Raw genomic sequence first — 25,981 nt, 5'->3', positions numbered from 1 at the left:
TAACTGAATGACAGCTTCTTCCGTACGGAAGTTACTTTGCAGGGTGTGGCGAGACCGCTGTGTGACTCGCTCGGCTTCGCCATCTTGTTGTACGGCTGAAGGGGGGGGGGCGGAGAGGGGGTTGAGGCAGGGCCGCCCGTGCGGCCTCCAGCGATGGTGATCTGTTGCGCGGCACTGAATTGCTCCAACCGGCAGGGCAAAGGTGCCCGGGGCCGAGCGGCCGTCTCTTTCCACAGGTAACCAGGGGGAGGGAAAGGAGCGCTCGCACCTGCCCGTCTCCTGCTTCGTACCTCGACACGGGGCTTCTCGAGGCGCACCTTTTCGATCGGGTAGACCGACGCAGAGCTTCCCGTTTCTCTTCCGCTCGCAGTTCTGTGACAGGCTGATGCCCCTTTGAGCTTGCCCGGCTGCCCCCTTTGCGTACCTTTTACATTGGTTTCTGGGGAGTTGGACCGGGTTCTTTCTCTTTCGCCGACTAGCATCCCTCATTACGGGTCCCTCCCAGAGAGGCCAACAATAGAGCAGCGTTTCCCAACCTTAGGAACTTGAAGATGCGTGGACTTCAACTCCCAGAACTCCCATAGCTGGCTGGGGAATTCTGGGAGTTGAAGTCCACGCATCTTCAAGTTCCTAAGGTTGGGAAACGCTGCAATAGAGGACCAACTCTCCCCCCCCCCGCCCACACACACACACACACGCACGGTCAAAACTCATTTTTTGCCTTTCTCATCCTTCTTATTCTTTCACCCGCTTCTTCTTGCCATCTGTGCACAGTTTAAGATAAAATAGCCAGAGGGTTGCAACTCCTGTGAAAATGACTCTACGGTGTTTTAAGCTAAAAAGTTCCTTTTTGTCTTTGAGAAGGGAAGGCAAGGACTCTCTATACTTGCTTGGTTATAGGGACACCAACTCTAATCGTCTACTGCCACTTTCCACCATGGATTTGTAGTTGAAGCATTCCAGTGTTAAGATGTGGCTCAAGGTTTAGCCCTGATTTTTATTTATTTAGTTATTAAATTTCATATGTAGGACACTGATGCATGAGTAAGCAGTATTACTGTTGTTTGCAAGTTTACCTGTTCTGTCTTGTCTTGAGTTTTGCAAGTATGCATCCATTGGAGAAACCAACTTTATTCAGTAGCAAATCTGTCTGTAGGTGGCTTGTGGAGCAACCGAGAAAGCTGAGGATTGCTTTTCCTGTCACATCCTAATCTCTGAATTTGCTCTGAGACGTGGCATATTTGCCAATCCTTGCAAGAGATAAATTGTATTCTAGAAATATCAACTGAATATTGATTGTTTTTTATCCAATATATACAGTTGTGTGCAAATCCTTATTTAAACTAGAAAAGGAACACATTACAGCTATGAGAAAATAAGCAAAAAAGTGACAGAACTGTTTAGTATACTGTTAATATAAAACAAGAAATGTCATCTCTGTATACTCAAGCAACTATGAAGGCATTCTCATTTTATTCTGCATACAGCAAAAACAAATATATGTTCATTGTTACAATGAATGGTTCCTAATATTTTTGATATTGGTGTTAAATGTAAACATTTTAAGAATTCAGACATTCAATAGTAGCCATTATTTCTATCTAAGATTAATTTTAAAAATTAAAATGTGAAAGTAGTCCAAAGGTGAAAAATGCAAAATTAATTTAATTCAGCTGAAGAAATTTATATGAATTTAAGTTAAGGGTTCCATGCTGGATAGTGACTCTGCTTAAAAGCATCAAATGAGATGCATCTAGTAATTCCCAAGTATAATGCAAGGACAATGTCTGGGCCCTGTTTGCTACTCAAAACATATATTCCCTTTTCAGCATAGGAGATTGATTCAATTATTACGAGCAGTGAGTATTCTTTGGGTCCCAGATTTTTCTTCCGCATTTGTCTTGTGATTTATTTTTCTGTGCATGTGAAATGAATTTATATTTCTGAAAAATAGTATAAATGTATGCTATTTTAAAATATGAGTTGATTAGAAATAGTCATTGGTTTCTAATGAACTGAAGAAATTATGGAGAGTTTCATGTGTAATTATTTGATATGCACTATAATTATTTTTGCTTGTCTCCATATTTTAAAGATGGTTTATAGTATTAGATTGTGAATTGTTTAGTTTCTGGGACCAAGTTTTTTTTAATCCTATTTATATCCCGCCCTTCTCCGAATCTAAGACGCTTCTTAGATTGTAAGCCGCCCTGAGTCTTCGGAGAAGGGCGGGATATAAATAGGATTTAAAAAAAGTTGGGAGGGACTGATTATACATGGATAACTTCTTCAAGAAGTCTTTTCATTAATATCTTTTTTCTGTTTCCTTACTGTCAACTGAACCTGGCATTGTTCCCCCATATAAACCTCTGATGCTATTGTTGGTTTCCATGCATTTTTTTAAAAAAACTGCTTTATTGAATAACTTTTTTGCTATTTAAAGCATGTTTTGTCCCTTGTTATGAGGAAACTTTTCATTTTTGGAGAGGAGGTCTATGCCTTTCCCACCCAAATAAAATTTCTTTCTATTATATATTGTCAACCTGGTTATTTTAACACTTTCTAAATATATTTTTAATAATTTTATTAGTGATTTTTTTTCAAACAAGGAAAGACAAATCTAAAAGAAAAAGAAATAAAATTAAAAAAGGTTCAGGGTACAAAAAGAAGAAAGTGAAATACATAAAAAAGAAGAACCTAGGGAACAAAAGTCAGAAAAAAAAGACTTTGGGGACTTAAATGACTTCTAGCCTTCTTTGCAACAGAAATTAACAAGCTTATTATCCAGCCTCCTTCCTTCCTTAATATTACAAAAATCCCTTTAGCCTCTTGTTTAGTTCTTTTTCAGTCATCAACATCCATAAATCAGCACTTCAATTTTTATCTCTTTTTCAGCAAAAAAGTCCAAATTTAAACAATTTCCAGTCTTTTTAAGAAGATACTTATTGTTTTATCCCTGACCAAACAGGTTAGTTTCACCATTTCTGATAATTCTGACAACTTTACTGCCTATTTCTCTACTGTGGGAATTTCAGTATTTCCCCATTATTGTACATATTTATTTTATTTATTGTTAAATTTATTTGCTGCCTATCCTGCCAAGGGGCTACTCTAAGTGGCTTAAAACAATAAAAAGGAAGAAATGAAAAGAGTGTAAACAAAACATAAGTAAAATAATAGAACACTAATATAAACAATGAAAAAGAAAACAGAGAGAATAATTTTCTATCTATTTTACAAGCACCATGCTTGAAAAAAAATGCCTCTCCCACCGTCTCTCACCACCATCAGTGCTGCTCTGTGCCTCAAGCTCTCACCTTCACCGCCTTCTTGTTCCTGCTGATGATGAGGCATACCTGGCCTGGCTGCCAGGCCATATGGGACTGATTACACACAGCAAAAAAAAAGGATTTAAAAAGCACAAAAGCAGCTTAAAGGTGCTTAAATGTGCTAAAACATCCCTTTCCTGGACTATATGGAGCTAACTTTGCACTGAAAAAAGGGGAAAAAAGTGCAAAGCAGGCTTACCCCAAGTTGGAGTGCACAAAACATACCCTTTTTTGTGTGTTTTTGCGTAAAAGGGAAAAACAGCCAAAAGCAACCTTTTCCCCCTTGTCAGAGCCAGATCCATCCTTGCCCAAGAGCTCTTTGCAAAAGGCAGTTTACATCAGACCAGTGATCTGAGCTTCCAATTTCAAGAAGAGCAATGGAAGACTGAAGATTGCTCTGGGAAGATGGAGTCATGTTTGAAGTGAAAAGTGGAACCAGTGAATGGATTGGTTCCTTGAAATTCCTTTCCAGATAAAGGAAAGGACTAGGATCACCCACAAATTTTCTCTATTCCGAGCCTCCTTGTGAAGATATCATAAAATGGATATCTCTAGCGGGTTTGAGAGCTTTGTGAGCCAGGGAAAAAAACGTCCTACCTAAGCCACAGTCTAGCAGCTTCAAGGGGACACTGAATCTGTCTACTCCCTCTCTTAACTACTTTAAGAAGTTCATTATTAATGCGTTTCTGGATGTTAAGAACCAAGATAAGATGTTATAATACCAGGAGATTTTCTTCTACCCTAACTAACTTGCCCTGTTAATAAATTTAAGGATTAACGAGAAAAGCTTTCATTTTTGGAAAACAGTAAAAGGAGGTCTAAAATTTATTTTAAAAATATATGAAGTCTTTGAAATTAATGGTAACAAATCCTATCATAGGAAAATTTTGTGAATTTGGAGGGAAATATTGATAAGAGGAGATCTGAAGGCTGGCTGGAGGGAACCTGGAACAAAAGATTGGAGAGGAGAACAAAGCCATTAATATAATGGAACAAAATAGAAGGAACAGAGGCTGTTTGGAAACAAATAGTTGCCTCGTGGTGAGATGGGCGGCAAACAAATTTAATAAATAAATGAATAAATAATAACCTAAGTTACTTATAAGATTGTTTGATATTATTTATTTTTATTTTAATCCCATTTATATCCCGCCCTTCTCCGAAGACTCAGGGCGGCTTACAAGCTTAGCAGTAGCCTTCATTCTATGTATATGCCTGCTTATTAGGGCTTTCACACACACCCCAAGCGGCATTATTACAAAGTCAGCTTAATTGCCCCCAACAATCTGGGTCCTCATTTTACCTACCTCGGAAGGATGGAAGGCTGAGTCAACCTTGAGCCTGGTGGGACTCGAACCTGCACTAATTGCAGGCAGCTGGTGTTACTTAAGGAGGCATTATAGCAGAAGATATTGAAGAACAACAGATTTTATTGGATAAAACAGACTGAGATTGATTTGAATATGGATTTGGATTTCTAAAATATGCTGGATTACAACAGTGATATAAAAAAGGATGCTATGGATATGAAAATGAATTTCAAATGCCAAGAGTATGAAGTTAATATAGAAAAGGATGCCAAAATGGATTTATAAATGAAACCAGTTGATATTATTTCTATGTCTCTTTTTAATTATTAAAATGAGTCAGCAGAGCAATTTGGAAAGCCTTCTTGTCTTGGATTTACAAACAGAAGGTATTAAAGCAATCAAGCTATTTCTGAAAAGAGAAAATGAGAAGAAATCAATTTCTGGGACATGATTCGATGACATTAAAGATCAAGCTTTTAAAAAGAAAATAGAAGGTTTATAAGGTGAATTTATCTGAACAGGACTAAAACATTTGTGTTGTGGTTTCTGATAGACATTAATGGAATTTCTTTTTGACCCTATTTGATTGATAAGGCTTTCAATGTGGTTCATAAATGGGGAGATAAATCTTTTGTTTTGTTTTAGAGAAAGTGATAAGTTGGATTAAAAAATAGATTTATTTGATTAAGGCTAAAACATATACAGTGAGGATAAAAAGTGTTTGATCCCCTGCTGATTTTGTATGTTTGCCCACTGACAAAGAAATGATAAGTCTATAATTTTAATGGTAGATTTATTTTAACAGTGAGAGACAGAATAACAAAAAAAAATCCAGAAAAATGCATTTCAAAAAAGTTATAAATTGATTTGCATTTTAATGAGTAAAATAAGTATTTGACCCCTTTGAAAAACATGACTTAGTAGTTGGTGGCAAAACCCTTGTTGGCAATCACAGAGGCCAGACGTTTCTTGTAGTTGGCCAACAGGTTTGCACACATCTCAGGAGGGATTTTGTCCCATTCCTCTTTGCAGATCCTCTCCAAGTTATTAAGTTTTCGAGGTTGACATTTGGTAGCTTGAACCTTCAGCTCCCTCTGCAGATTTTTCCATGGGATTAAGGTCTGGAGATTGGCTACGCCCTTCCAGAACCTTTGTGTGCTTCTTCTTGAGCCACTCCATTATTACCTTGGCCGTGTGTTTTGGGTCATTGCCATGCTGGAATACCCATCCATGACCCATTTTCAATGCCCTGGCTGAGGGAAGGAGGTTCTCACCCAAGATTTGACAGTACATGGCTCTGTCCATCGTCCCTTTGATGCAGCAAAGTTGTCCTGTCCCCTTCACAGAAAAACACCCCCAAAGCATAATGTTTCCACCTCCACGTTTGACAATGAGGATGGTGTTCTTGGGGTCATAGGCAGCATTCCTCCTCCTCCAAACACGGCAAGTTGAGTTGATGCCAAAGAGCTCGATTTTGGTCTCATCTGACCACAACACTTTCGCCCAGTTCTCTTCTGAATCATTCAGATGTTCATTGGCAAACTTCAGACGTACATGTGGTTTCTTGAGCAGGTTGACCTTGCGGAGGCTGCAGGATTTCAGACCTTCACTGCATAGTGTGTTACCAATTGTTTTCTTGGTGACTATGGTCCCAGCTGCCTTGACAAGATCCTCCTGTGTAGTTCTAGGCTGATTCCTCACCATTCTCATGATCATTGCAACTCCATGAGGTGAGATCTTGTATGGAGTCCCAGAATGAGGAAGATTGACAGTTATTTTGTATTTCTTCTATTTCCAAATAATTGCACCAACTGTTGTCACCTTCTCACCAAGCTGCTTGTTGATGGTCTTGTAGCCCATTCCAGCCTTGTGTAGGTCCACAATCTTGTCTGCGACATCCTTGGACAGCTCTTTGGTCTTGGTGGAGAGTTTGGAATGTAATTGATTGATTGCTTCTGTGGACAGGTGCCTTTTATACAGGTAACAAGCTCAGATTAGGAGCACTTCCTTTAAGAGAGTGCTCTTAATCTCAGCTTGTTACCTGTATAAAAGATATCTGGGAGCCAGAAATCTTGCTGATTGATAGGGGATCAAATACTTATTTCACTCATTAAAATGTAAATCAATTTATATCTTTTTTGAAATGTGTTTTTTGGATTTTTTTGTTGTTATTGTCTCACTGTTAAAATAAACCTACCATTAAAATTATAGACTGATCATTTCTTTGTCAGTGAGCAAATGTACAAAATCAGCAGGGGATCAAATACTTTTTTCCCTCACTGTGCATAACTCTCCCTGACACCTCGTAATAGACTTTTGTTGATTAGGACTGAATGATGATTTTTTAAAAATAATTTGATTATTGCGAATGGATGAGATATGAGAAAGAGATCTTTATTATTATTATGGTTTGTTGCAGTCAGCCAGATGTTTAGATTGGATTTGGCATTTTTTGTCCACCTACTGAGTTCTTCCCAAGTACCTGGGATAGATAGGAAAATGTTGTTGTTTCATGGTATTAAAGGTATCATCATAAAATCATTCTGAGTAAGGCTATCTTTTATAATTGACCATAATGATTTTGTCAATGCCATTGGTGTTCAAATGGTGCTCCAGGTGTTTTAGAATTGCATTCAGGGCTACTATTTGCTACTGTTGGTACTATCTTTGCTTTCTATTGCCACAGTCATTCTACTGCTATCTGCAGGTCTTGATATTTTGAGATTTTCTTTATTATTATTATTATGATTATTATTATGATGATGATTATTATGATTATGATTATTATCATCATCATCATCATCAAAATACTAGACAAGTTATTAAGTGAGGGGTCCTTGGTGCTTTCTGAATTTGCTTGTTTTCTTGCAGACGTTACATTACCCTAACTAGGTTACATCATCAGTACTAGTAAGAAGTGCTGTTTGCTGTCAGTTTATATTCTGGTGTCTTGCCTGTGTGGGTGGGGGCAGTCTTAGGGATTCTTTGGTTGGGCTGTTTACTAATGGCTCTTTGGCAGTTTCTTAATTGGGGTATTGCTTACTTGACTGTTGGTCTGAAGTTGACCTTAGGGTTAATCTATTCTGTTCCAAGTGCAGATTACTGGTGGAGAGGTGCTGGATCTCCATCAGTAATCAGAACTCAGATCAGCATAGATTAACCCTAACATCAACTTCAGACCTTGCTGATCAAACCAAACTGGCAGTAGATAAGAGTCAACAGAATTCAAGAGGGGCTGGACTTAGGTCTGTTGTAGGCACGAAGGGATTGAGGCTGATGACATGCTTGACCCCTCTCAGGGTTCACTTCCTGAATCTATTAAAAAACACTTTGAAAAATAAATAGAAATGAGTTGTGGAAAAACATCCATCTAAAAACACAATACAACCATCCCATCACATGGACCTTTAACATCTACTTTAACATATTCAGTGATGTGGAACACACAGTTCTCACTAATTGATGCTGCTTTCAAACTGCTGTTATTGCTAGGAAAAAAGTTGTAAAATTCAATTGGAACATACTTTTCTTTGACTTTAATGTATTATTTAGTGTATTAAACTAAATGTTATTACATTCTGGAATGATGGAGAACAGGTTTAATCTTGTATGTGACATCCTTTCAGATAGTTGAATAGTGCTTTCATATTTTCTCTGTTTTTTTTAAAGTAAACTGACCCAATTATTTCTATCTTTCTTTTTAGACTGTGATTTCTAGTATCTTAATAGTTATCATTGATCTTCTTTGAATGTGTTCCAGTTTCTCTGAATCTTTATTAAAATATGATATCCATAATTGAACACAATATTTGAAATGGGCGTGTGACCACTCAAAATGAAGTGAAGCTATAATCCCATGATTTGGAGATGATTCCTTTTGTTGTAGCCTAAAGTGTTTGGTATCTCCTTGATAACTCAGCCAGTTTACAGCATTATAGGAATTTCTCACATATAACCAAGTCAAGCATCCTCAATCTTTTATCTGAATATTTATTTGTATTTTCTGAAGGGAACTTTGTGTTTGATTCTTTTAAATTCTATTATTTATAGCCTGCTTTTCTAACCCAACAAAACCATTCTGAATATTTAATTATGTATTTCTGTATTAGCTATATCACCCAATTCTTTGTCATTTTTAGTCTGTAGTTCAGTCATATGCAGTTAATTGAATGAAAACCTTTGGGCATAAATTCACTTGGGATTAATGTTTGGATGATGAATCTTTTATTAAAATCTGATTGTTGAACCACTTTTTGGAAATGATTGTTTCATAAAAATAGCTATTGAATAGATCAAAATCTAAAACAGCTCAGCATCTTTCTGAAATACTGGTTCTAAAAATGTAATGGATGCTATTTATATCTATATATTATATCTAACTTTTTTAGAAGATTGAGGTTTTTTTAGTTTAACCTCATCTATGTATTTTCATGATTCCAGGAAAGAAAGAAAAAGAAATGTAAATAGTAACTTTCTCCTTTTATACTTTTTCAAAGGTTTCCATTAAAGGATTCAAAGCGACTAATCCAGTGGCTAAAAGCAGTACAACGGGACAATTGGATTCCTACCAAATATTCCTTTCTCTGCAGTGAACACTTCACTAAGGACAGCTTTTCAAAACGGTTGGAAGACCAGCATCGGTTACTGAAACCCACCGCCATCCCAACTATATTCCATATTTCTGAAACAAGGGGCAACAGCAGGGGTTATGTCAAAAGAAAGAGAAAAATAATAACCCAGACTCTACAAAGAAATGGCAATCAATCAAATGAAGGACATGGGGAGGTAGATGAAGGAACCTTATCATCTGATCAAGACTTGCTTGTGGAAGGAAGTAATAAAATGGAGCACGTGACTCTTCAAGCTGAAATTGGATCAATGAGTGAGCAGGGGGCAAGTTTTCAGGTCCAACTTGAAGGTTCCCTTAGGAGGATGTTAGCAGATAACTTAGTTACAAAAGTTTCTCAGAATAAGCCAGAAAAACATTCTATTGAGGACCATTCTGAAATGGTTATCCATCCAGGAAGTTTCAAAATTGATAAAAATGGTATATCAGAGGATGACTTCACACCTCCGGTGTCAGGTGCATGTAAATTTATTGGATCCCTTCATTCTTACAGCTTTTTCTCCAAACATACTAGAGAGAAATCATCATTTCCAAAGGAACAACTAGAAAGAAAAAGGTTAAGGAGAAGTGTGGAATCAAACTGTAGTAACAACCCTGTGGAGCAGGACACTAGGTTTAGAGAAGCCTCCTCTACTTCTTCTCTTACTGCTATCCCCCAGAAGTCTTCCCAAAGCATGTCTGCATCCCCTGCAGATCTGACCCCTAAACCAGCCACAGAAGCTGTAGTAGGTCAGAAGGGAGAGACTGATGCCAACCTCATGTCAATCAATGAGGTCATCATGTCTGCTTCAGGAGCATGCAAGCTCATTGATTCCCTTCATTCGTACTGTTTCTCCTCTAGGCAAAGTAAAAGCCAAGTGTGTTGTTTGAGAGAACAAGTAGAAAAGAAGAACGGAGAGCTAAAACAGCTGAGGCAAAAGATCAGCCGCTCGGACAGCCAGGTTAAAAAGCTGAAGGAAAAGCTGGATGAGCTGAAGAGGATTAATGTCCCTTTCTTGAGCAACCTGTTGTCCCAGGATTGTGGTTAGTATTCTCTGCACTTTCACAGCTGAGAAAAATTGATGGCAAAATATGTGGATATCTAGCATACAATAAGCTGTTTCTTTTTTTTCTGTTCAAGAAAGATTCGCACTTGCTCTTGCCGCATCTCTTTCTCTCAATACTATCATGATCGTCACTCCTTTCTCGATATCTTCCTCCAATGCTATTCCTCTCAAGATCTGCTCCTGCCTACCTAAAAGGGATTCTCACCCATCACTCTCTCATCTTAATTTTTAATTATACCAGTCAGACACTCCAACTCTTTACACTTCTCACCCATCAACAACCTCACGTCCTTTCCCCATCATTTGGCTTCCCTTGCCTGAGTTACTGCTAGTTGCAGAAATCTCATCTAAATGTCCTCTAATTACCCTAATCCCAACCAAGATCAATTATATTTCCACTCTCCCAAAATAGACTTGCATCCATAAATGGTGGAAAATATCAGTCTTATTTTCTGTCTCCCCAAACCTATTCTGATTATTCTCTTGTCTTAAACTGGAAAAGAGCATATATCCTTTTCCTTATCAATAGATCCAAACCACACGCTTCATTTTTATCAACTTATCCTCCCTATCCTCACCTCAAATAGATTGTTTTTCAAAATAGCCTTCCACAAAACAGATTTCATTTACCAAAACCAGCCAGTAATCCTCATGGAATAGTTGAAGTCATGTCATTTCTTACCTGTCTTCTCCTTGTCCAAAGGCGAAGGCAATCAAATGACCTCACAGTATAGTCCTTGTGGATATACCCAGCCAAGTCTACCATGAGGCTTATAATGTTCTGGGCTATCCATCCAATCTTTACCAGTTGCCTCACTTTCAGTCCACTTTCACTATTCTACTCAATCCTTGCATGCCATCAGTGTCTTCTACCATATGACCCCTTCAACATACCATTCTCATGTTTAATGTTCCCAAATAGATTTTCCTTTGTTTCATATAATCTCAATCTGTCTTTCTTCCCTTCCATTTTATCTTCAACTGAGTTTTCTTTTCCAGTAAGTTGACACACTCATGCTTCTATCTTCTCATCTACCCATAGTTCACCAGCTCACTTTCACTAATCTTAATTTCCTTCCACTTCATGCAGCTACACAATTACTCTCTCCTCATTGTTAATATGTTCTCATATTTAAATTCAAGAAGTGAATATCCCTTGATTAGTATAGCATTTCCTAAGAGATAAAATTAATTCTGTTTGAACTGGAGACTTGGCTCCCAAGTGGTGGAAAACAGACTTATTTAAATATAGGCCATGCCAAAACTATAGCTTAACCAGCATTTGAATGTAGTTTCAAACATAAATTACACCCAAAATAACTTAGGAAAGAAATATCTTAAATTATGCAAGCTTTGTCACTTCCCTGGTACATAATACAAATGACAGAGTTTGCTGTCACTTTGTCAGCCCTGCAAGCTGGACCAGACTAAGAAACAATGCTATGTGTAACAGCTGTAGTTACAGAATCTTACAAGTCTGAATGTGTTGCCGCCTTCCTTCACTTTATCTTGATGTGAATTAGAGGGGCTGGTTTTTCCCAATTAGTTTCTTAGCCAGACTCAATCCTCTGTCAATCAATTTAGTTTATTGGTAGTGACTCTTCCTCCTGTCCTTCAAATCCATTTCTTATGCTCTTTACAAGTAAATTGTATTTAGTAATGCAAATTTACTAACACCTACGAACATGGCCAGGTGAAGTGGGCCTGTGACCGTCCAGTGGGAAATAGACAAATCCTGTCTTTTATTCCTAATATTGAGGTTATCAGCAGTAGGGACCAAGGGTTTTTTCCTCAGTAGTGATTTAGAATAGCAGTTACCTTTGATGAACGTGGGCCAAAAGAAAAGGATGTCTGAAATGAGGTCAGAATGCTTTCCTTGCCTGCATTCTAAGACCTCCTGAAGGGTGGGTATTCTTTGTCCCAGTTTCAATGATATCACTGGTTACAGCTGTTGTCCCAAAGAAATCTATGAAAGCCATGTACTTTAAGTTAAAAGAACAAATGTTACATTTGAGATTTTGATGGAAACATTTAGAATTTTCATATAATGTGAGAAGCATCAAAGAACTATTATGGTTTGGCATTATGATAATCCTTATTAGTGTAATTTTTAATGATCTACTAAACTATGGCTTTAGTTGTATTATATGTGCTATACTGAAGAACAGATTTCATACTTCTGAGGGACAATTACTGTTGCTTATTACTTGTTTAAAGAGACTAAAAAACACAAAAATATATTTTTGGTATTCTGTAGGGGAAATTATGTATTGATTTTTTTTGTATTGGATAACAGTTGTTGCCTGCCTTCAGATTTTTATATAATGTTTATTCTGACTGCCTGATTTCTTACCTAATCCTTTTAATTTATTTTTAGAATAGGGTACAATTTAATAGGAGCGAGTTGTCAATTTATTTAACACAATTTATATCCTGCCCCAATCATAATGAATTGGGGGGAAAAAATCCCCAAAGGAAAAACATTCAAAAGAAGAAAATATGGATAACATTTAAAACCAGATAGTCAAGGCATTTTGAAGGAACTAAGTGTCAGAAACAAATTGGATCAACTTTTTAATGGATTTTGTTCTACACATTACTTACTTACAAGATCTGCATTGACATTCATCATTTTCTGGTTTTGGCTCAAGAAGAATTAAAATACAGCAGTGTATTGATGTTTCTGAGCGATCTGCCCATTGATTTCATATTTCTGCTAAAGAGCATAGGATGCAGGATAGAACTCTGCTGCATCAGATTTTTCCTTTTGAGAAACAGGTAGACACAGTCAGATAAAACGACAGACTAAAATGACACACCTGATACAGGTCCTGTTGCTGCTTTAGCTCCAGTGATAATGGTGGTTTGTTTCATACTCTTTGGGCTGCTAGTGTCTCTGGATTAGCCTGTGAGAGATCCCAGGCTGGTTGCTCAGCTGAGCCACATCTTCATTGGTTACAGGTGAGAGCAATAGTGACTGGAAGTCCTGTGTGGCAGAGAGAGCCTCACTAAACCGGCCCAGCCCACAGCCTCCCCAAGGGTTTAACAAATGAAACTGGGTAAGATTTTTGCCTGGCAGGCAAACTCTTGCCTGCCCCCAATCACACTCTCCCAACTCAGAGAGTTGCAGGTGATAATTGGAATAAATTGCTGCCTAATTTAAATAAAACCCCTGGGCTTGGAGAAGGATTCAGTATTTGAACCTACGCCTGGCCATGTGCACCTGCTTTAGGTCAGTGCCATATTGCACTTTCCAAACAAGAAGTCTAGGAATTACATTTATACTGTACTGGCTACAGTTACCTGATGCTACAGTTTAAATCTTGTCAGGGCCACATTGCCTTTTTCATATTCCCTAATTAGATTACTTGTTTATATAGGATAACGGAGAATGTTTGTAACTCAGGGTTGGAATGAGGGGTCCTTAGTACTCTGTGAGCTGAGTTGCGGATGTTTCATTACCCAAACTAGGTAACATCATCTGTGCAATTGATGATGGACTAGCATTGATGATGTTACCTAGTTTGGGTAATGAAATATCTGCAAGAAAACAATCAAGCTCACAAAAGACCCGGGACCCCTAATTTATGCTTGGAACGTAAATTTATTTACATATATCACTGATAATGAACTGTAATATTGTTGAGGTGCATTTTCATTTGTAAATGTGTATAGGCTGCCACCATTTCTATCCCTTGTTTACTTAGCTTATAAAAAAGAAAGCCTGGCAAATTGGATTTCACTAGCAAAAGAACTACTGTATTTAGTCATACTAACGTTTCTCGGTCTGGCTTTTCACTTCCTCCTCCTTTGCTTCTCCCTTGTTTTACAAGATGAAAACAGTACTGAATGCTTGCCTTTGTTTTATGGGTTGCCAGTATGTGCCTTTATGAAAGAGCAGAAGGAACCTAAAAGAACTATGAATCACAATCTATGCCAAAGTCTTACATCAGTTCTGCATCACTTTCTTAAACTTGACTACAAATCCCAGAAAACACTGCAGTAACCTTTATAGAGTCCAAAGTTTGTTTCCTGTTTGGTCTTAGAGTGTTGTTTTGATTCATGGAAGCTAGAGGTAGGATTAGTGCTCTTGTAAGTACGCAAGCTATAAGTAATATTGCAAAATATGGCCAGCAGTGAAATCCAAACAGGTACTGTATAAAAGAGTTACTTTTTAAAACTGAAGTGCTAATACATTTTGAATATGAGATTTGGGTTATGTTTTATGTACTGTATATTAAATTACACTGCTGATTTGTATTCTTTTTCCTTTGCATGTAGAAAACTTTTCAATCAGTGCTGCACAGAGACAATTCTATAATGTTTCAATTTGTGCTGATTGTTGATTGTTTCTGAACCCATGATAGCACCAGATTTACACATTCTTTCTCCCACTTTGTTAACGTTAAGGTAGTATTAAGAAGAGACCAGGATGTTCCTATATGTTTTTAAATTCAATTGTGTCAACGTTGTTTGTGGTGGGAAGGATTTGGCTAACATTCAGCTCAATTTCCAGGGCATGAATGCAAACAAAATATTCTTGTATTCAAGATACATACACAGTTAAAAAATATATAGCATATTATTTTTTTCTGTGACAGATCATTTCTCAGTAATTAAGGCCTGATAAATACTATAATACATTCATAAGTTTTAAAACGCTATTATTTTTATACTATTTACTATTAACAACTGCATCTAATAACATAACTATCAGATGAACTATTCAGAAGGGGATTAAGAAGTTGATAGGTCAACTGAAACATTTATAAAGTTTATTAGTTTTTAACTACCGGTATATCATTAAATATAGTTCCACGAGTTTCTCCTTTTCAAAATATATACATAATTATAAAATTGTAGGAGCATAGATATAAAAAAAATTAAATCATGTAACCATACCAATTTAAAGGAAAACAATACACATTCAATGAAATTGTGCACTCCTTGAAGCTGTTCAGTTAGGTACTATTGCAACATTTGCAATGTAAAATAGGAGCTTTGAGTTATTCTCACCCTCTTTTTAGCATAGTACTAAAAAGGGTGAGAATGAGCAAGAAGAGAACTGGCTTGGGCACTGTTTGTGGCTTTTGGAGAAGGATACTGGTTAATAATATATATTTATATTTATATTTATTATATTTTTATACCGCCCTTCTCCCGAAGGACTCAGGGCAATAAATATAAAATATAAAATATAAAATATACAGGGCAATAAATATAAAAACAGAATACAAAAGTTAAAAAACGATTAAATATAATGCCCAAATTTAAAACAATAATTAAAACATATTAAAACCCCTGCCCTACCCCATCAAACCAGGTCAGATTGCTCAAATAAATACGTTTTTAGATATGTAATATTTTGTTTCTGATCAGTTTCCTAAGTTAGGCAACTATTTATATTTCACCATTCTCTGGTTTAATTCAATCCAAAAATAAAAATAAAGCTTCTTTCATGATCAGTTTGGAAAATTAGTTAAATTATGATATAAGAATACGGCAAATCAAGTTGTCTGTGATCAAAATGATATGGAACAAATCTAATAAAAATGTATCTTGGTTTTTAGATCCAATTTTTATATTTAAATTGTATGAATCATGATATAAAATTTCTACTGTATGCAAACATATTTAATAAGTTTTCTGATCCTTTATTTGTTCCACCCACAAAAAGGGGGAAATACAGTAGCAATATGTCGGTACTCAACTGCATTAAATTATCTGATTTCTCCATTAATGTTTGTGGGTAGCTTTCACAGTCATCCCTAGGGAAATTTAAAAATAGTTTTAAGTGTGATTGCAGATTGCTTACTCAAACAATAACATAGTTTAATCCATCCTTTTATCTCATGCATTCTTTTCTGCAATCATTGTTAGTAGCCATCAATTCTATTTCATTCTATTTCCCTTCCCAATCTGTTTTCATTTTTTTTTTCATTCTGGTCCCTAAAAATCTAAAGTCATGGAGATATTAGTGACTTAGTTACCCTCTTCATTCCCTCCTTGAGTTAGTGTGTTTTGTTTATGTGTAGGTGTGTGTCCGTGAGAATGAATGGACGTGTAATGCCTACAGAGCATGTATTTAACTTGAAACTCTGAATGCCTTTCTATTGTGCATGATGGCACAGTTCTGGTTGCACTTCCATAAGTAAATATAAGTTAAACATTTTGCAAAATGTTGCTTAATTTGGAAAGTAATAGTGTGCTATGCATGCTTATGTTTTGAGTTGCTATAATGTGAGTTAATCCACTAGAGATGGTAGTAAAAAAAACTTTAGCCTCCCTTCATTTTCAAGTTTTGTTATTTGAATTCATTCCCCCCCCCCCCAAAAAAAATCTATCATTTTTAGTTTCCATTCCATGGAAATACTATTTTAGTCCAAATTCAGCACTACCTAAGCTTCACATGATCAAAAGAAATTTCTTAGAGTCTTAAGATGATCCTTTTAAAGTCGATTATTCTCTATTGTAGCTTCGAAGCCCCACCTGCTATCTGTGAAATAAAATTAGCTTAAAAAAATTTTTTTACAACCACTCCATTGCTTTTCTTCAGGTTTTCTTCAAATTCAGAAGAATAGATTTTTAATAAAGCTTTTAGAATACATTATTATAAATCATTTTATTTTGCAATTAAAAAGATGATATAAGGATCTGTTAATTTATCATGTTTTTTATACAACTTATTAAGGAAGCTTGCTTATTCCTACTTTCAAAAAAACCCTAGTACAGTTTGATACTCTCAGGTGGTTTATTTCTTTAGAAACTGCCCAGTTGAATCCTGTGATTGAGCCGCTCTCCTGGATGCTGGGCACTTGGCTTTCAGATCCACCAGGAGATGGTACCTTCCCTTCAATGAAGCCCTTCCAATACCTTGAAGAAGTGCACATCTCTCATGTTGGTCAACCCATGTTGAATTTCTCGTGAGTTTTCTTTTTTCATGTTTTTAGAAGAAAACCCCCTTCTAAACTATAAGCCCCCAAACCACTGCCACATAGACCTTAGCTCTCTTTATTAATTGTTAATAATTATTTATTTATTTATTTATTTATTTATTTATTTATTTATTTATTTATTTATTTATTTATTAGAAGCATTTTAACTCTTGTGGGCTAGCTTGAGGGAATTGGTGGTTTTTAAATTATTTGCATAGCTTTTTAGGAACCATCTAAGCTAGACATAAACAACTACCCTTGTTTTGTGTAGCATGGAGGAATTAAAGTATAGGAAAGTAATAGTAGAAGAATGCAGATAGTACTGTTTTTTATCCCAACAGATTCAGTGCTTTCCATCCAGACACCAAGAAACCAATGCATCGAGAATGTGGATTTATCCGCATCCAACCTGACACTAACAAGGTGGCCTTCATTAGTGCTCAGAACACAGGTATTAATCTTACTGCATTATAGCTGTCCCAGTTTTGAACCTGATTTGCCTGAAAGCACTTAGAAAATTTTCTGCAATGTACTTTTTGTTTTTGTAAATGATTAGTTTGGATGTATAGTTGATGCAGTCCTGTGATATGGACATTAATGTTTGTTTGTTTTATGTAGGGTTGGTGGAAGTAGAAGAGGGAGAGGTAAACGGGCAAGAGCTTTCTATAGCTTCCCACTCAGTAGCAAGGATTTCTTTTGCCAAGAAACCTCATGTAGAGCAAGTGAGTATGTTTAATTGTAATTTAGTTGATGAATATGTATGTATTCCTATTGCTATCCCAAACAATATAATTCTGCTAGTTCATTCCCCAGAAACTGTTATATTTCTGGTCAATTCTGTATATTTCTAATAATTTCTATAATTATTCATTCTATAGTATATTTTTTTCTTAACTACAAGACACAAAAGGTGATTAAAGATGTATTTAGAATGAATCTTTGGAATTTCTGAAGAATCTAGTACAGTAATGAAGGGTTGGTGAATTCACCATACAAGGTCTAAAGAGAGAAGACTGTAATGTTATGCTATTTGGACAAAGTGTTGTGAGAACAATTGCCTCTAATGCTACTGAAAAGTTTATTTTTCTATTCAACTGAACCACAACAATTTTTTTTAGGTTATTGTCAAATTAAGCAGTCTGATTGCAGTCCGATTGTTTCATGATTTATTAGTAATACTTGGGACTTACACCAATGACTGGGTGGATTGGGCCAGAAAACTCAGCTGTCATATCTATTGTGTGTTCTCTAAAGCCCTAGCTATATTACCACTGTGGAAAATGACTAGCTATTTTGTAAACATATGGATTTTAATTGAATCATCAGAGATTGTGCTTCTAATATTTTGTAATCATTTGACCTTTCATTTAGTTTTTCATCCCTGCTAAGGTTTCTTAATACTATTATAATATTTAAAACTCTTCAAATAGTAATTTTACTCACATTCCTGCATCACTGTTAGGATTTTTCATCTGATCCAGTGATCTAGTCCTCCTTGTTTTAAGACTGGTAGAGCAGAGTTTACTCTGTATTGTTTCCCAGAGATTCTGATGCTCTGATAGAATTTTGCATGTCCCCAAACTACCCTGTTTTCCAATGGATGGCTGTGTTCAGTTTGGTCAAGATGAATCCGTGCACTTTGAGATTGGAGACTAGACTTAGACTGGTTTGAAAAATCAGTATCTCAGATTCTGCTTAAGGTGACTCCTGGCATTTTCAGACCCAAATGGGAAGAGGCTCCAAAGAGAATGCTAGTAATTGAAGACTGCTTTTACCAGTTGCTAGACAAGTTGATTTAAAATGGTATCTGAGAAACAGTGGGATCAGATGCACAGGGGAAAAAATAATTTTAACAGAAAGTAATACCAGGCTATGGCACCCACAGAAACCAAATGTGTCTCTAGCCATAAGCCAGCAATGTTGATGCGGTTTGGAACTGCAAAGATAGCTTTCAAAAACTTGGACTGGAAAGCTTTTAGGATATTACATTTTATAAAAGTACAAATCTGAATCCCAAAGAGAAGGTGCAAAATAATCATAGCAAGAAAGACCTTGTTGGCTGTGTGAATACAAATGGTAGATAGGGATTGAGTTGGCATTGTTCTTCACAAATCTTTATGATATGTAATATAAATCCTAGTTAAAGTATGAGAATCTTTGAGATTGAGTATGTGCTAATTTACCAATTCCGCAAAACAAAAATATTTTTACCTTCACAACATAAATATAAAAAGGTTTATTCTGAAACTGTTGATAAATCTAGTAAACACTGATAGCAACTTGATCGCATTACATCCTTGCCTATCCCCAAAAGACAAGTGGCTTTCACAATTAAGCTAAAAGGTTTGCTTTAAAATTATCTTGTTCCTCTTTGAGTCGAGTAATAGCATCCTTTTTCTCCTGAGCTAGTGAACAAAGGTTTTCTAGAGTTAGATTTAGATTTTAGATTTTATTAGATTTATATACCGCCCTTTCCCGAAGGACTCAGGGCAGTTTACAGGGCATTTTAAAATCACATCAATATAAAATACAAAGTTAAAAGAGAATTAAAAGATTAAATTATCCCTGAAAATAAAACCCCAGTTAAAAATTCTCAGCCTGGGTCCGAGAGCTCAAAGAGCCAAGTCTTCAGGTCCCGGCGGAATGAGCGTAGGTCAGGGGCAGTCCTGAGCTCCACGGGCAGCTGGTTCCAGAGGGCATGCGCACCCACAGAAAAGGCCCTCCCCCTGGATGTTATCCGCCGGCAATCTTTTACCGGCGGCACCCTGAGAAGACCCTCCCTCTGCGAGCGCACTGGACGAAGGGAACTTGTGTTCCCTCAAATATCAAATAGTTGAGGAAGAGCAAAGAGATTTCCAGCAGGTATCAGTTTTTAGCCAAAATCTTTTTTGTCAAATTGCCCCATTGCCCTCAATGTTGCTTCACAAGGACATAGTTCATGTCTTCATGATCTTTCTTGCTACCCTTCTCTAGACCAGCTTTAAATAGTCTGAAGTCTCCTCAAGTGATGTACCCAGAACTGGACACAATATTCAAGACAGAGTTTGCTTTTTGCCTTTGCTTTTTTTTTTTTTGCAGCCACATTAATAGCCTCAAAAGTTTGAAATAGCTTGCTAGTCCAAAATCTTTTTCATAGCTATTACTCTGAATCAGGTCTCCCCCTTCTTATATATTTGATATTTGTGTCTTAAGTGAAGCGTTCATTTTTGATATTTACTTTTCTATTTCTGGGTAACAATATGTAACAATAGTGAATTTCATGACCACATACCAAAAAAGTCTATTCAGAAATTGAAAATGTGGTGTAGTGATTAAGGTGCTGGACTGGGAGCCAGGTCCCCAAATTTTACTCTTCTAGTCTTAGCCCTGGATTGGGAAGCCGGAGGACACCTGTTTGCCCACCTGCACTTAACTAGCCTTGTAGTTTACAGCCCATAAGCTTCACTGAAGAGGCCTTTATTTTGCAGTGGATTGATTTGGCATAAGAATAAGAAGAGTAGATAAGGAACAGATTTTATTGCCGTAGTTGTCTTTTTTTCATAATATATACCTCAAAATATTCGGTCCATTAATAGACCATAACAGACATTGGTCTGTTAATGTTATTGCTGTTCCATTTTTATTATTGATTTGTACCTGGCAAATTGTTTTTCAACTTGTTTTGAACACTTGCCCCCAAAGAACAATTTTTGGCAGTTTTCTGGGGAAGGTTTTGCAAATCCCAGATATTTCATTCCCATTCTAAATGTAACTATTTCAAAAGGACAAAGGGCACCAAAAGATTCAAAACCTAGATGAGAAACATAATTGTTTTTTAGAAACAATTTGAAGAGAAATGCAAGGGGCCAGTGCCAAGGGGTATGCTGTTTGGGTTTACTATGTGATAATTTATTTTACTTATTTATTTTTATCTAGCCCTTATTATTTTTATATTTATTTATTTATTTATTTTATTGGATTTGTATACCGCCCTATTCCCGTAGGACTCAGGGCGGTTTACAGGGCAGTTAAAACCATGAATTCAAAAAATTAAAAACAAATAAAACAAATTAAATTCAAGCCCCAAGAGTAAATCTAAAACCTAGTTAAATTAACAACCCCACAGTCTGGACCAAACAGATCGAAGAGCCAAGTTTTCAGGTCCCGGCGAAATGAGCGAAGGTCGGGGGCAGTAACTCAAGGTGGTAAACATACCTAATACTGTAGTCTTTCCACCTCCTATTTTTCCCACAACCCTGTGAGGTGAGTTGGGCTGATAATAAACTCTTTTTTTTAAAATCCCATTTATATCCTGCCCTTCTCCGAAGACTCAGGGCGGCTTACAATCTAAAGCACAAATCAATGTGCTTAGCAACAGCCTTCATTCTATGTATATGCCTGCTTTGACACAATATCCAATAATTTGTAAAGGTATTTAATCATAAACTATTCTTTGCTACCTCTCTTTTAAGAATTACTCTCAAATGTAAGTTTCAGACAAAGCATATGCAAAGCAAAGCGATCACCATATTTATAGACAGATTTCTATACTTTTATTATTTGATATATTATTTTTTCCCCATTTCTGTTAGAAGTCTGAGTTGTATCTTATTCTAAGGGTACCTGTTAGTCTGAGCTTTATATATTACATACCAGGTTTGTGTTCAGAAGCCTTCTAAAAAGTTTTCTCCTTCTTCCAATAAGTGTCAAAATGAAAAGATAAACATTGAAATAAGACTCAATATCATGCTTGAAATTTTGCAAGGATTTTAAGTATGCATATTACAGTACCACTGAGGAACATTTTTATTCGTTTATGTTCCTTCATCTTAATTTGCTTTGCCATTTTCTTGAATTCTAAACAGAATCCAATAATACATAATGTCTTTTATTTTCTTTTTAGATTACTAGAAAATTCAGGCTCAATTCTGAGGGAAAACTAGAACAGACGGTCTCTATGTCAACTACTACGCAACCAATGACTCAGCACCTTCATATAACTTACAAAAAAGTGATTCCTTAAAAAGGAGGATTTGTTTCATCAAGAAAAAGACATTACATGGAGAGAACTGAAATAGCTTGAAAGCAAAATATGACTTTGCATCTTCACAACCCAATTCATAACCAAGAGTAGAAACTGCAGTTGCTGAATGAGTTTATTCTGAGTTTCTGTAATAGAAGACTTACAAAACCAAACAAAATCAAAAGCCAATAAAAAAGCTTTTATTTTTAAAGGTGTGACTTGGAGTGGCATTCTGTTGCTTTAAAAATGCTTGCAAAGGGATATATTAAAACTTCCAAAGTGTATTGCAGATGATTCTACTTCAATGCAACTCAAAGTCCAAATCTGTTAATTCCTTTATGATAGTATAGTAGAAGAACCACTACCTGCTTAATGTTAAATGACCAGTGATGAATCTCTATTTCATGTCCAAATGCAGCTTGTGAGTCCTCTGGCTTGAAGTCTGTATGGAAGTCCCTATTTCCCAAAATAGAAGACGATACTGTCCATAAATGAAATGAAAGGGAGATGCTGGAACCCTTAACTGAATCATTCCTTTCCTACCTCTACTTCCCCTTACAAAGAATACATAGTTTTGAGTGTTGGGGGGTGAGTCAATTTTCCTTTTCTGAATTCTTTAAAAACTAAATCACTTTTAAAATGGTTTTGAAAAAGCAGCCTATATTTGACCAGTGTTTACAAATGGTGACAAACCAGATGAAGGCAAATGGACCCTGGCAGTTAAAAATTCATTGGTTTTTCCCTGGTGCTAGCACTTCCTTCTAGGAGCAAGTTTGGGGAGCTCTGGGAAGTCAAACTATCACGAGATGCATATGATCTTTGTTTAGAAAGATGCACATATTTGGCTGGCATTCAACTCTGTCAGAAAAAAATAGCATGACCTCAGTTGTACATATTATAAAAATCTAGAGATTACAACTGCTGCAAGAGGTTATGGCTAGAAACAGATGTTGGCTCTGAAAACAGAAGCATGTTACTAATACTTTCCAAGCCTTATATTAGCTGCCGGACCTAATTTAAGATGTTGGCATTTATTTACACAGTTCTAAATAGTTCTGAACCAGGATATCTGACAGCATTTTGCCTAATATCCACAATCTGAGATTTACTAAGGAGAGATTGATGACAGTCCCATTTGTAAAAAGAATTGGCAGACATCCACAGTAGTTCCAGAGCTTGGAATAAGCTTCCAACAGGCCTGAGGACTTTTTGAAACAGTTAAATGTATGATTACCCTGAACTACGAATGGGCCCACTGAAATTGATTTAAAATATTTTTACAAGTTTTACATTGTTGATGTTTTTGTTTGCATGTTTGAAATCTTCATGCCATTTTTATGTATCATTAAAAGGCACCTTGAGGACCATGAGATGGTAGGGTAGAGCATACATCTAAATAAATGCACGTCATGGAATTATCAGAAACTTTTCTGGGTAGGAATGCACCCCTGAAATCATGGCTAATCTGGATTGATACTTATTTTGTTTGCCATACTCACATGTTTGTGTGAAACTTCAATAAGCACAGGGCACTTTTCTCCCCTTTCTCATGCAACATTTTAGACTTACCATCAGTCAAACTCAAAATAACCACCAGTCTGAATATATTTAATATTTAGAGTTACCTTACTGTATATAAAGTATGAAAACTCTGTAAACGCAAGTGGTTAACACTGGTAACTTGCTTGCTCTTTACTAAGCATATTGTACAAATCCAGCTTCTCTTTAATCTGACAGAACTGTCCTGTTATATTTCTCCATTCATTCCATAAATCAGAGGATAATTCTTTCAGTTATTGTCATGTTGCTTGATGATCATATATATAATATTTAAGAACACTTAATGCACATGTTTTCTTGGGATATTTCTTCTGAAAACGTAGTGTTTTCCCACATCTCCTTTATATACATTTTATTTAGGGCTCTGATTGTATCTATGGCAACAGATCTCACAAAATGTAGCAGTGTACATTGTTTCTGCTCTGGCGCTGAAATATTCCATTTCCCCCCACCAAAAATATGTATTTTCAGAGTATGCTAAATACAGTTTTGAGGGGTCTTCCCACTTTCCACACCCTACATATATATTTCTTCTTCTCTTAGTGATGAATCTTTCAGGCCTGTTCCTCACGCCTGCATCATTTTGGCTTTATAAGTATATACAAATATTTTTTAAAAAATCATAAAATGGTGGAAAGAAGTTGCATAAAGGAAGTCAAGACATTGTCCAGCTAATGGAACTCAATTTTCGCTCGTGGAAATTTCATCCCATTTCCTTTCTTGTAGAAGGAAGATTGAGTAAAAAAAACCAGGCTAGGTCCAGATGGAGTCTTTGAAGAAGAAAAAAAAATCTTGAAAAATCCCCAAATGTATCCTTTTTGAAAAGGCAATTAGGTAGCCACTTGGAGTATTGCTGATGCCTCAAATCTAAGATCCACTCCTGACCACTTGACCCAGAGCAAAACTATGATTAAGTGATTAGAAAGAGTTCCAGAAGTCATGTTCTTCATGCTCTGTTGTTTTTTATTTAGTCACAATAAATCAACCAACCTTTTCAAGGTGTCATTTCAATATATACAGGGTTCAAATTTTGTTTCAATGGTTTAACAGCTTTGCTATTTTCACAAATTTCAGGGATAATCTTCATTGCTAATCCCACTCCCATTTACTAGTATTTTGCACACTGCAAGTTACAAAGTAGAAAGAGACAAAATGAGTTAAAGTATCTTTAAGATACTTTCCTTCTGTCCTGATCATGCTTGTTATCTATCATACATGGGCTAGAGTAGGATTAAAATCAAATCACACAATTTGCCAATTGCACCTTACATTAAAAGGTTGTATGCTTCATACAGATTTTTGCTGTATTTTAAAAGTTGTTGTGGTTGATGTCTCTGGATTCTTTTATTCAACATAAATGTAGCTTTTTTAAAAAAAAATCATGATCTTTTATTTTGATGCGTCAGGTGTGAAAATATAAAGATGGATATGTGGATTGGGAATCTATGCTATATAATCCCAGTTTCGTTTCTTAGGAAGTGGTCTTTAAACTAAATTTCAGTATATTGGAGAAACCCTTCCCTTCTTTATTTAGCAATCATTAATCAAGAATTTAGGATCCAGAATGAATAACACTGTAAAAATCACGACTGAAAAATAGTTTAGGATAGTTTTCTTCTTTGCACAACTCCAAATCAGCTTCCTTTTTTTAGTGCATTAAAATGTGACACAATTTATAAACAATAAACTGGGTGACAAGTTCTTCCATGGCTCAGCCTTGTGAACAGATTATGCAAATCTTAAAGTACAAAAGCTGTTTGGTATAAGACAAGAATTGAAAAAAGGCTTTCCGTTGCTGGAAAATCGTCGAGGAAAGTCATCTCATTACTTCTTCACTGTGTCTGTCACTGAGAAGAAAATGAAACTTCATTTGATAACTAGATATCATCTTTCTGGCAAGAGCACAAAAAAGATGGCCTTCAAAAAGTGGCCAAAATTACAAATGGCAGCCACAAGCCAATGGGAGCAGAGGTTGGGATCAGTATTCACTACGCATTTTGTTATGTCTGTCTGTGGTGGAAAGAAGAAAAAGAGGATCAGCATTTTTGCATAGGTTACAGACTGAGTACTAATAGAGCTTTTGCATGATTCCTGCCAGATTGCTGGTGAAGGATTTATCAAAATCCCTAAAATACTTCCATTGATCTGAGCTTTGGGAAGCTTTGAGTAAAT

The 25,981-nt window shown here is 36.2% G+C and overlaps 2 protein-coding genes across 4 annotated transcripts in view; one reads left to right on the top strand and one right to left on the bottom strand.

Annotated features, from left to right (window-relative positions):
* Positions 1–116: 116 nt before the first annotated feature.
* On the top strand, positions 117–22,464 carry THAP4 (THAP domain containing 4). 3 transcript variants are annotated; one of them, XM_083364573.1, is made up of 7 exons: positions 2,896–2,968; positions 4,980–5,142; positions 9,136–10,289; positions 17,076–17,235; positions 17,589–17,698; positions 17,866–17,969; positions 22,130–22,464. In XM_083364573.1, exons 3-7 carry the CDS (start codon positions 9,482–9,484, stop codon positions 22,247–22,249), a joined length of 1,302 nt encoding a protein of 433 aa, XP_083220699.1. In that variant the 5' UTR covers positions 2,896–2,968; positions 4,980–5,142; positions 9,136–9,481; the 3' UTR covers positions 22,250–22,464. The 3 variants fall into 3 exon arrangements, with proteins under 3 accessions (XP_083220698.1, XP_083220699.1, XP_083220700.1); XM_083364572.1 differs by lacking the exons at positions 2,896–2,968; positions 4,980–5,142 and adding an exon at positions 117–236; XM_083364574.1 differs by lacking the exons at positions 2,896–2,968; positions 4,980–5,142; positions 9,136–10,289 and adding an exon at positions 13,978–14,463.
* Positions 22,435–25,981, bottom strand: part of BOK (BCL2 family apoptosis regulator BOK) — a 28,359-nt gene continuing 24,812 nt past the window's right edge. The window contains exon 5 of the mRNA XM_083364577.1: positions 22,435–25,819. Coding sequence (XP_083220703.1) covers positions 25,694–25,819 — 126 coding nt within the window. The 3' untranslated portion in view covers positions 22,435–25,693. The remainder of the gene's footprint in view (positions 25,820–25,981) is intronic.

The sequence above is a fragment of the Vipera ursinii genome (genome assembly GCF_947247035.1).
Source record: "Vipera ursinii genome assembly, chromosome: 5".
NCBI lineage: Eukaryota > Metazoa > Chordata > Lepidosauria > Squamata > Viperidae > Vipera > Vipera ursinii.
This window is presented reverse-complemented; position numbering and strand designations above follow the sequence as displayed.

Bases quoted from the DNA above. Each gene is read 5' to 3' on its own strand.
- THAP4 (XM_083364572.1), top strand. From the start codon at position 154: ATGGTGATCTGTTGCGCGGCACTGAATTGCTCCAACCGGCAGGGCAAA. The intron at 10,290-17,075 runs GTTAGTATTCTC...TTATTTCTTTAG, and splicing joins CCTGTTGTCCCAGGATTGTG to AAACTGCCCAGTTGAATCCT. The intron at 17,236-17,588 runs GTGAGTTTTCTT...TTATCCCAACAG, and splicing joins CAACCCATGTTGAATTTCTC to ATTCAGTGCTTTCCATCCAG.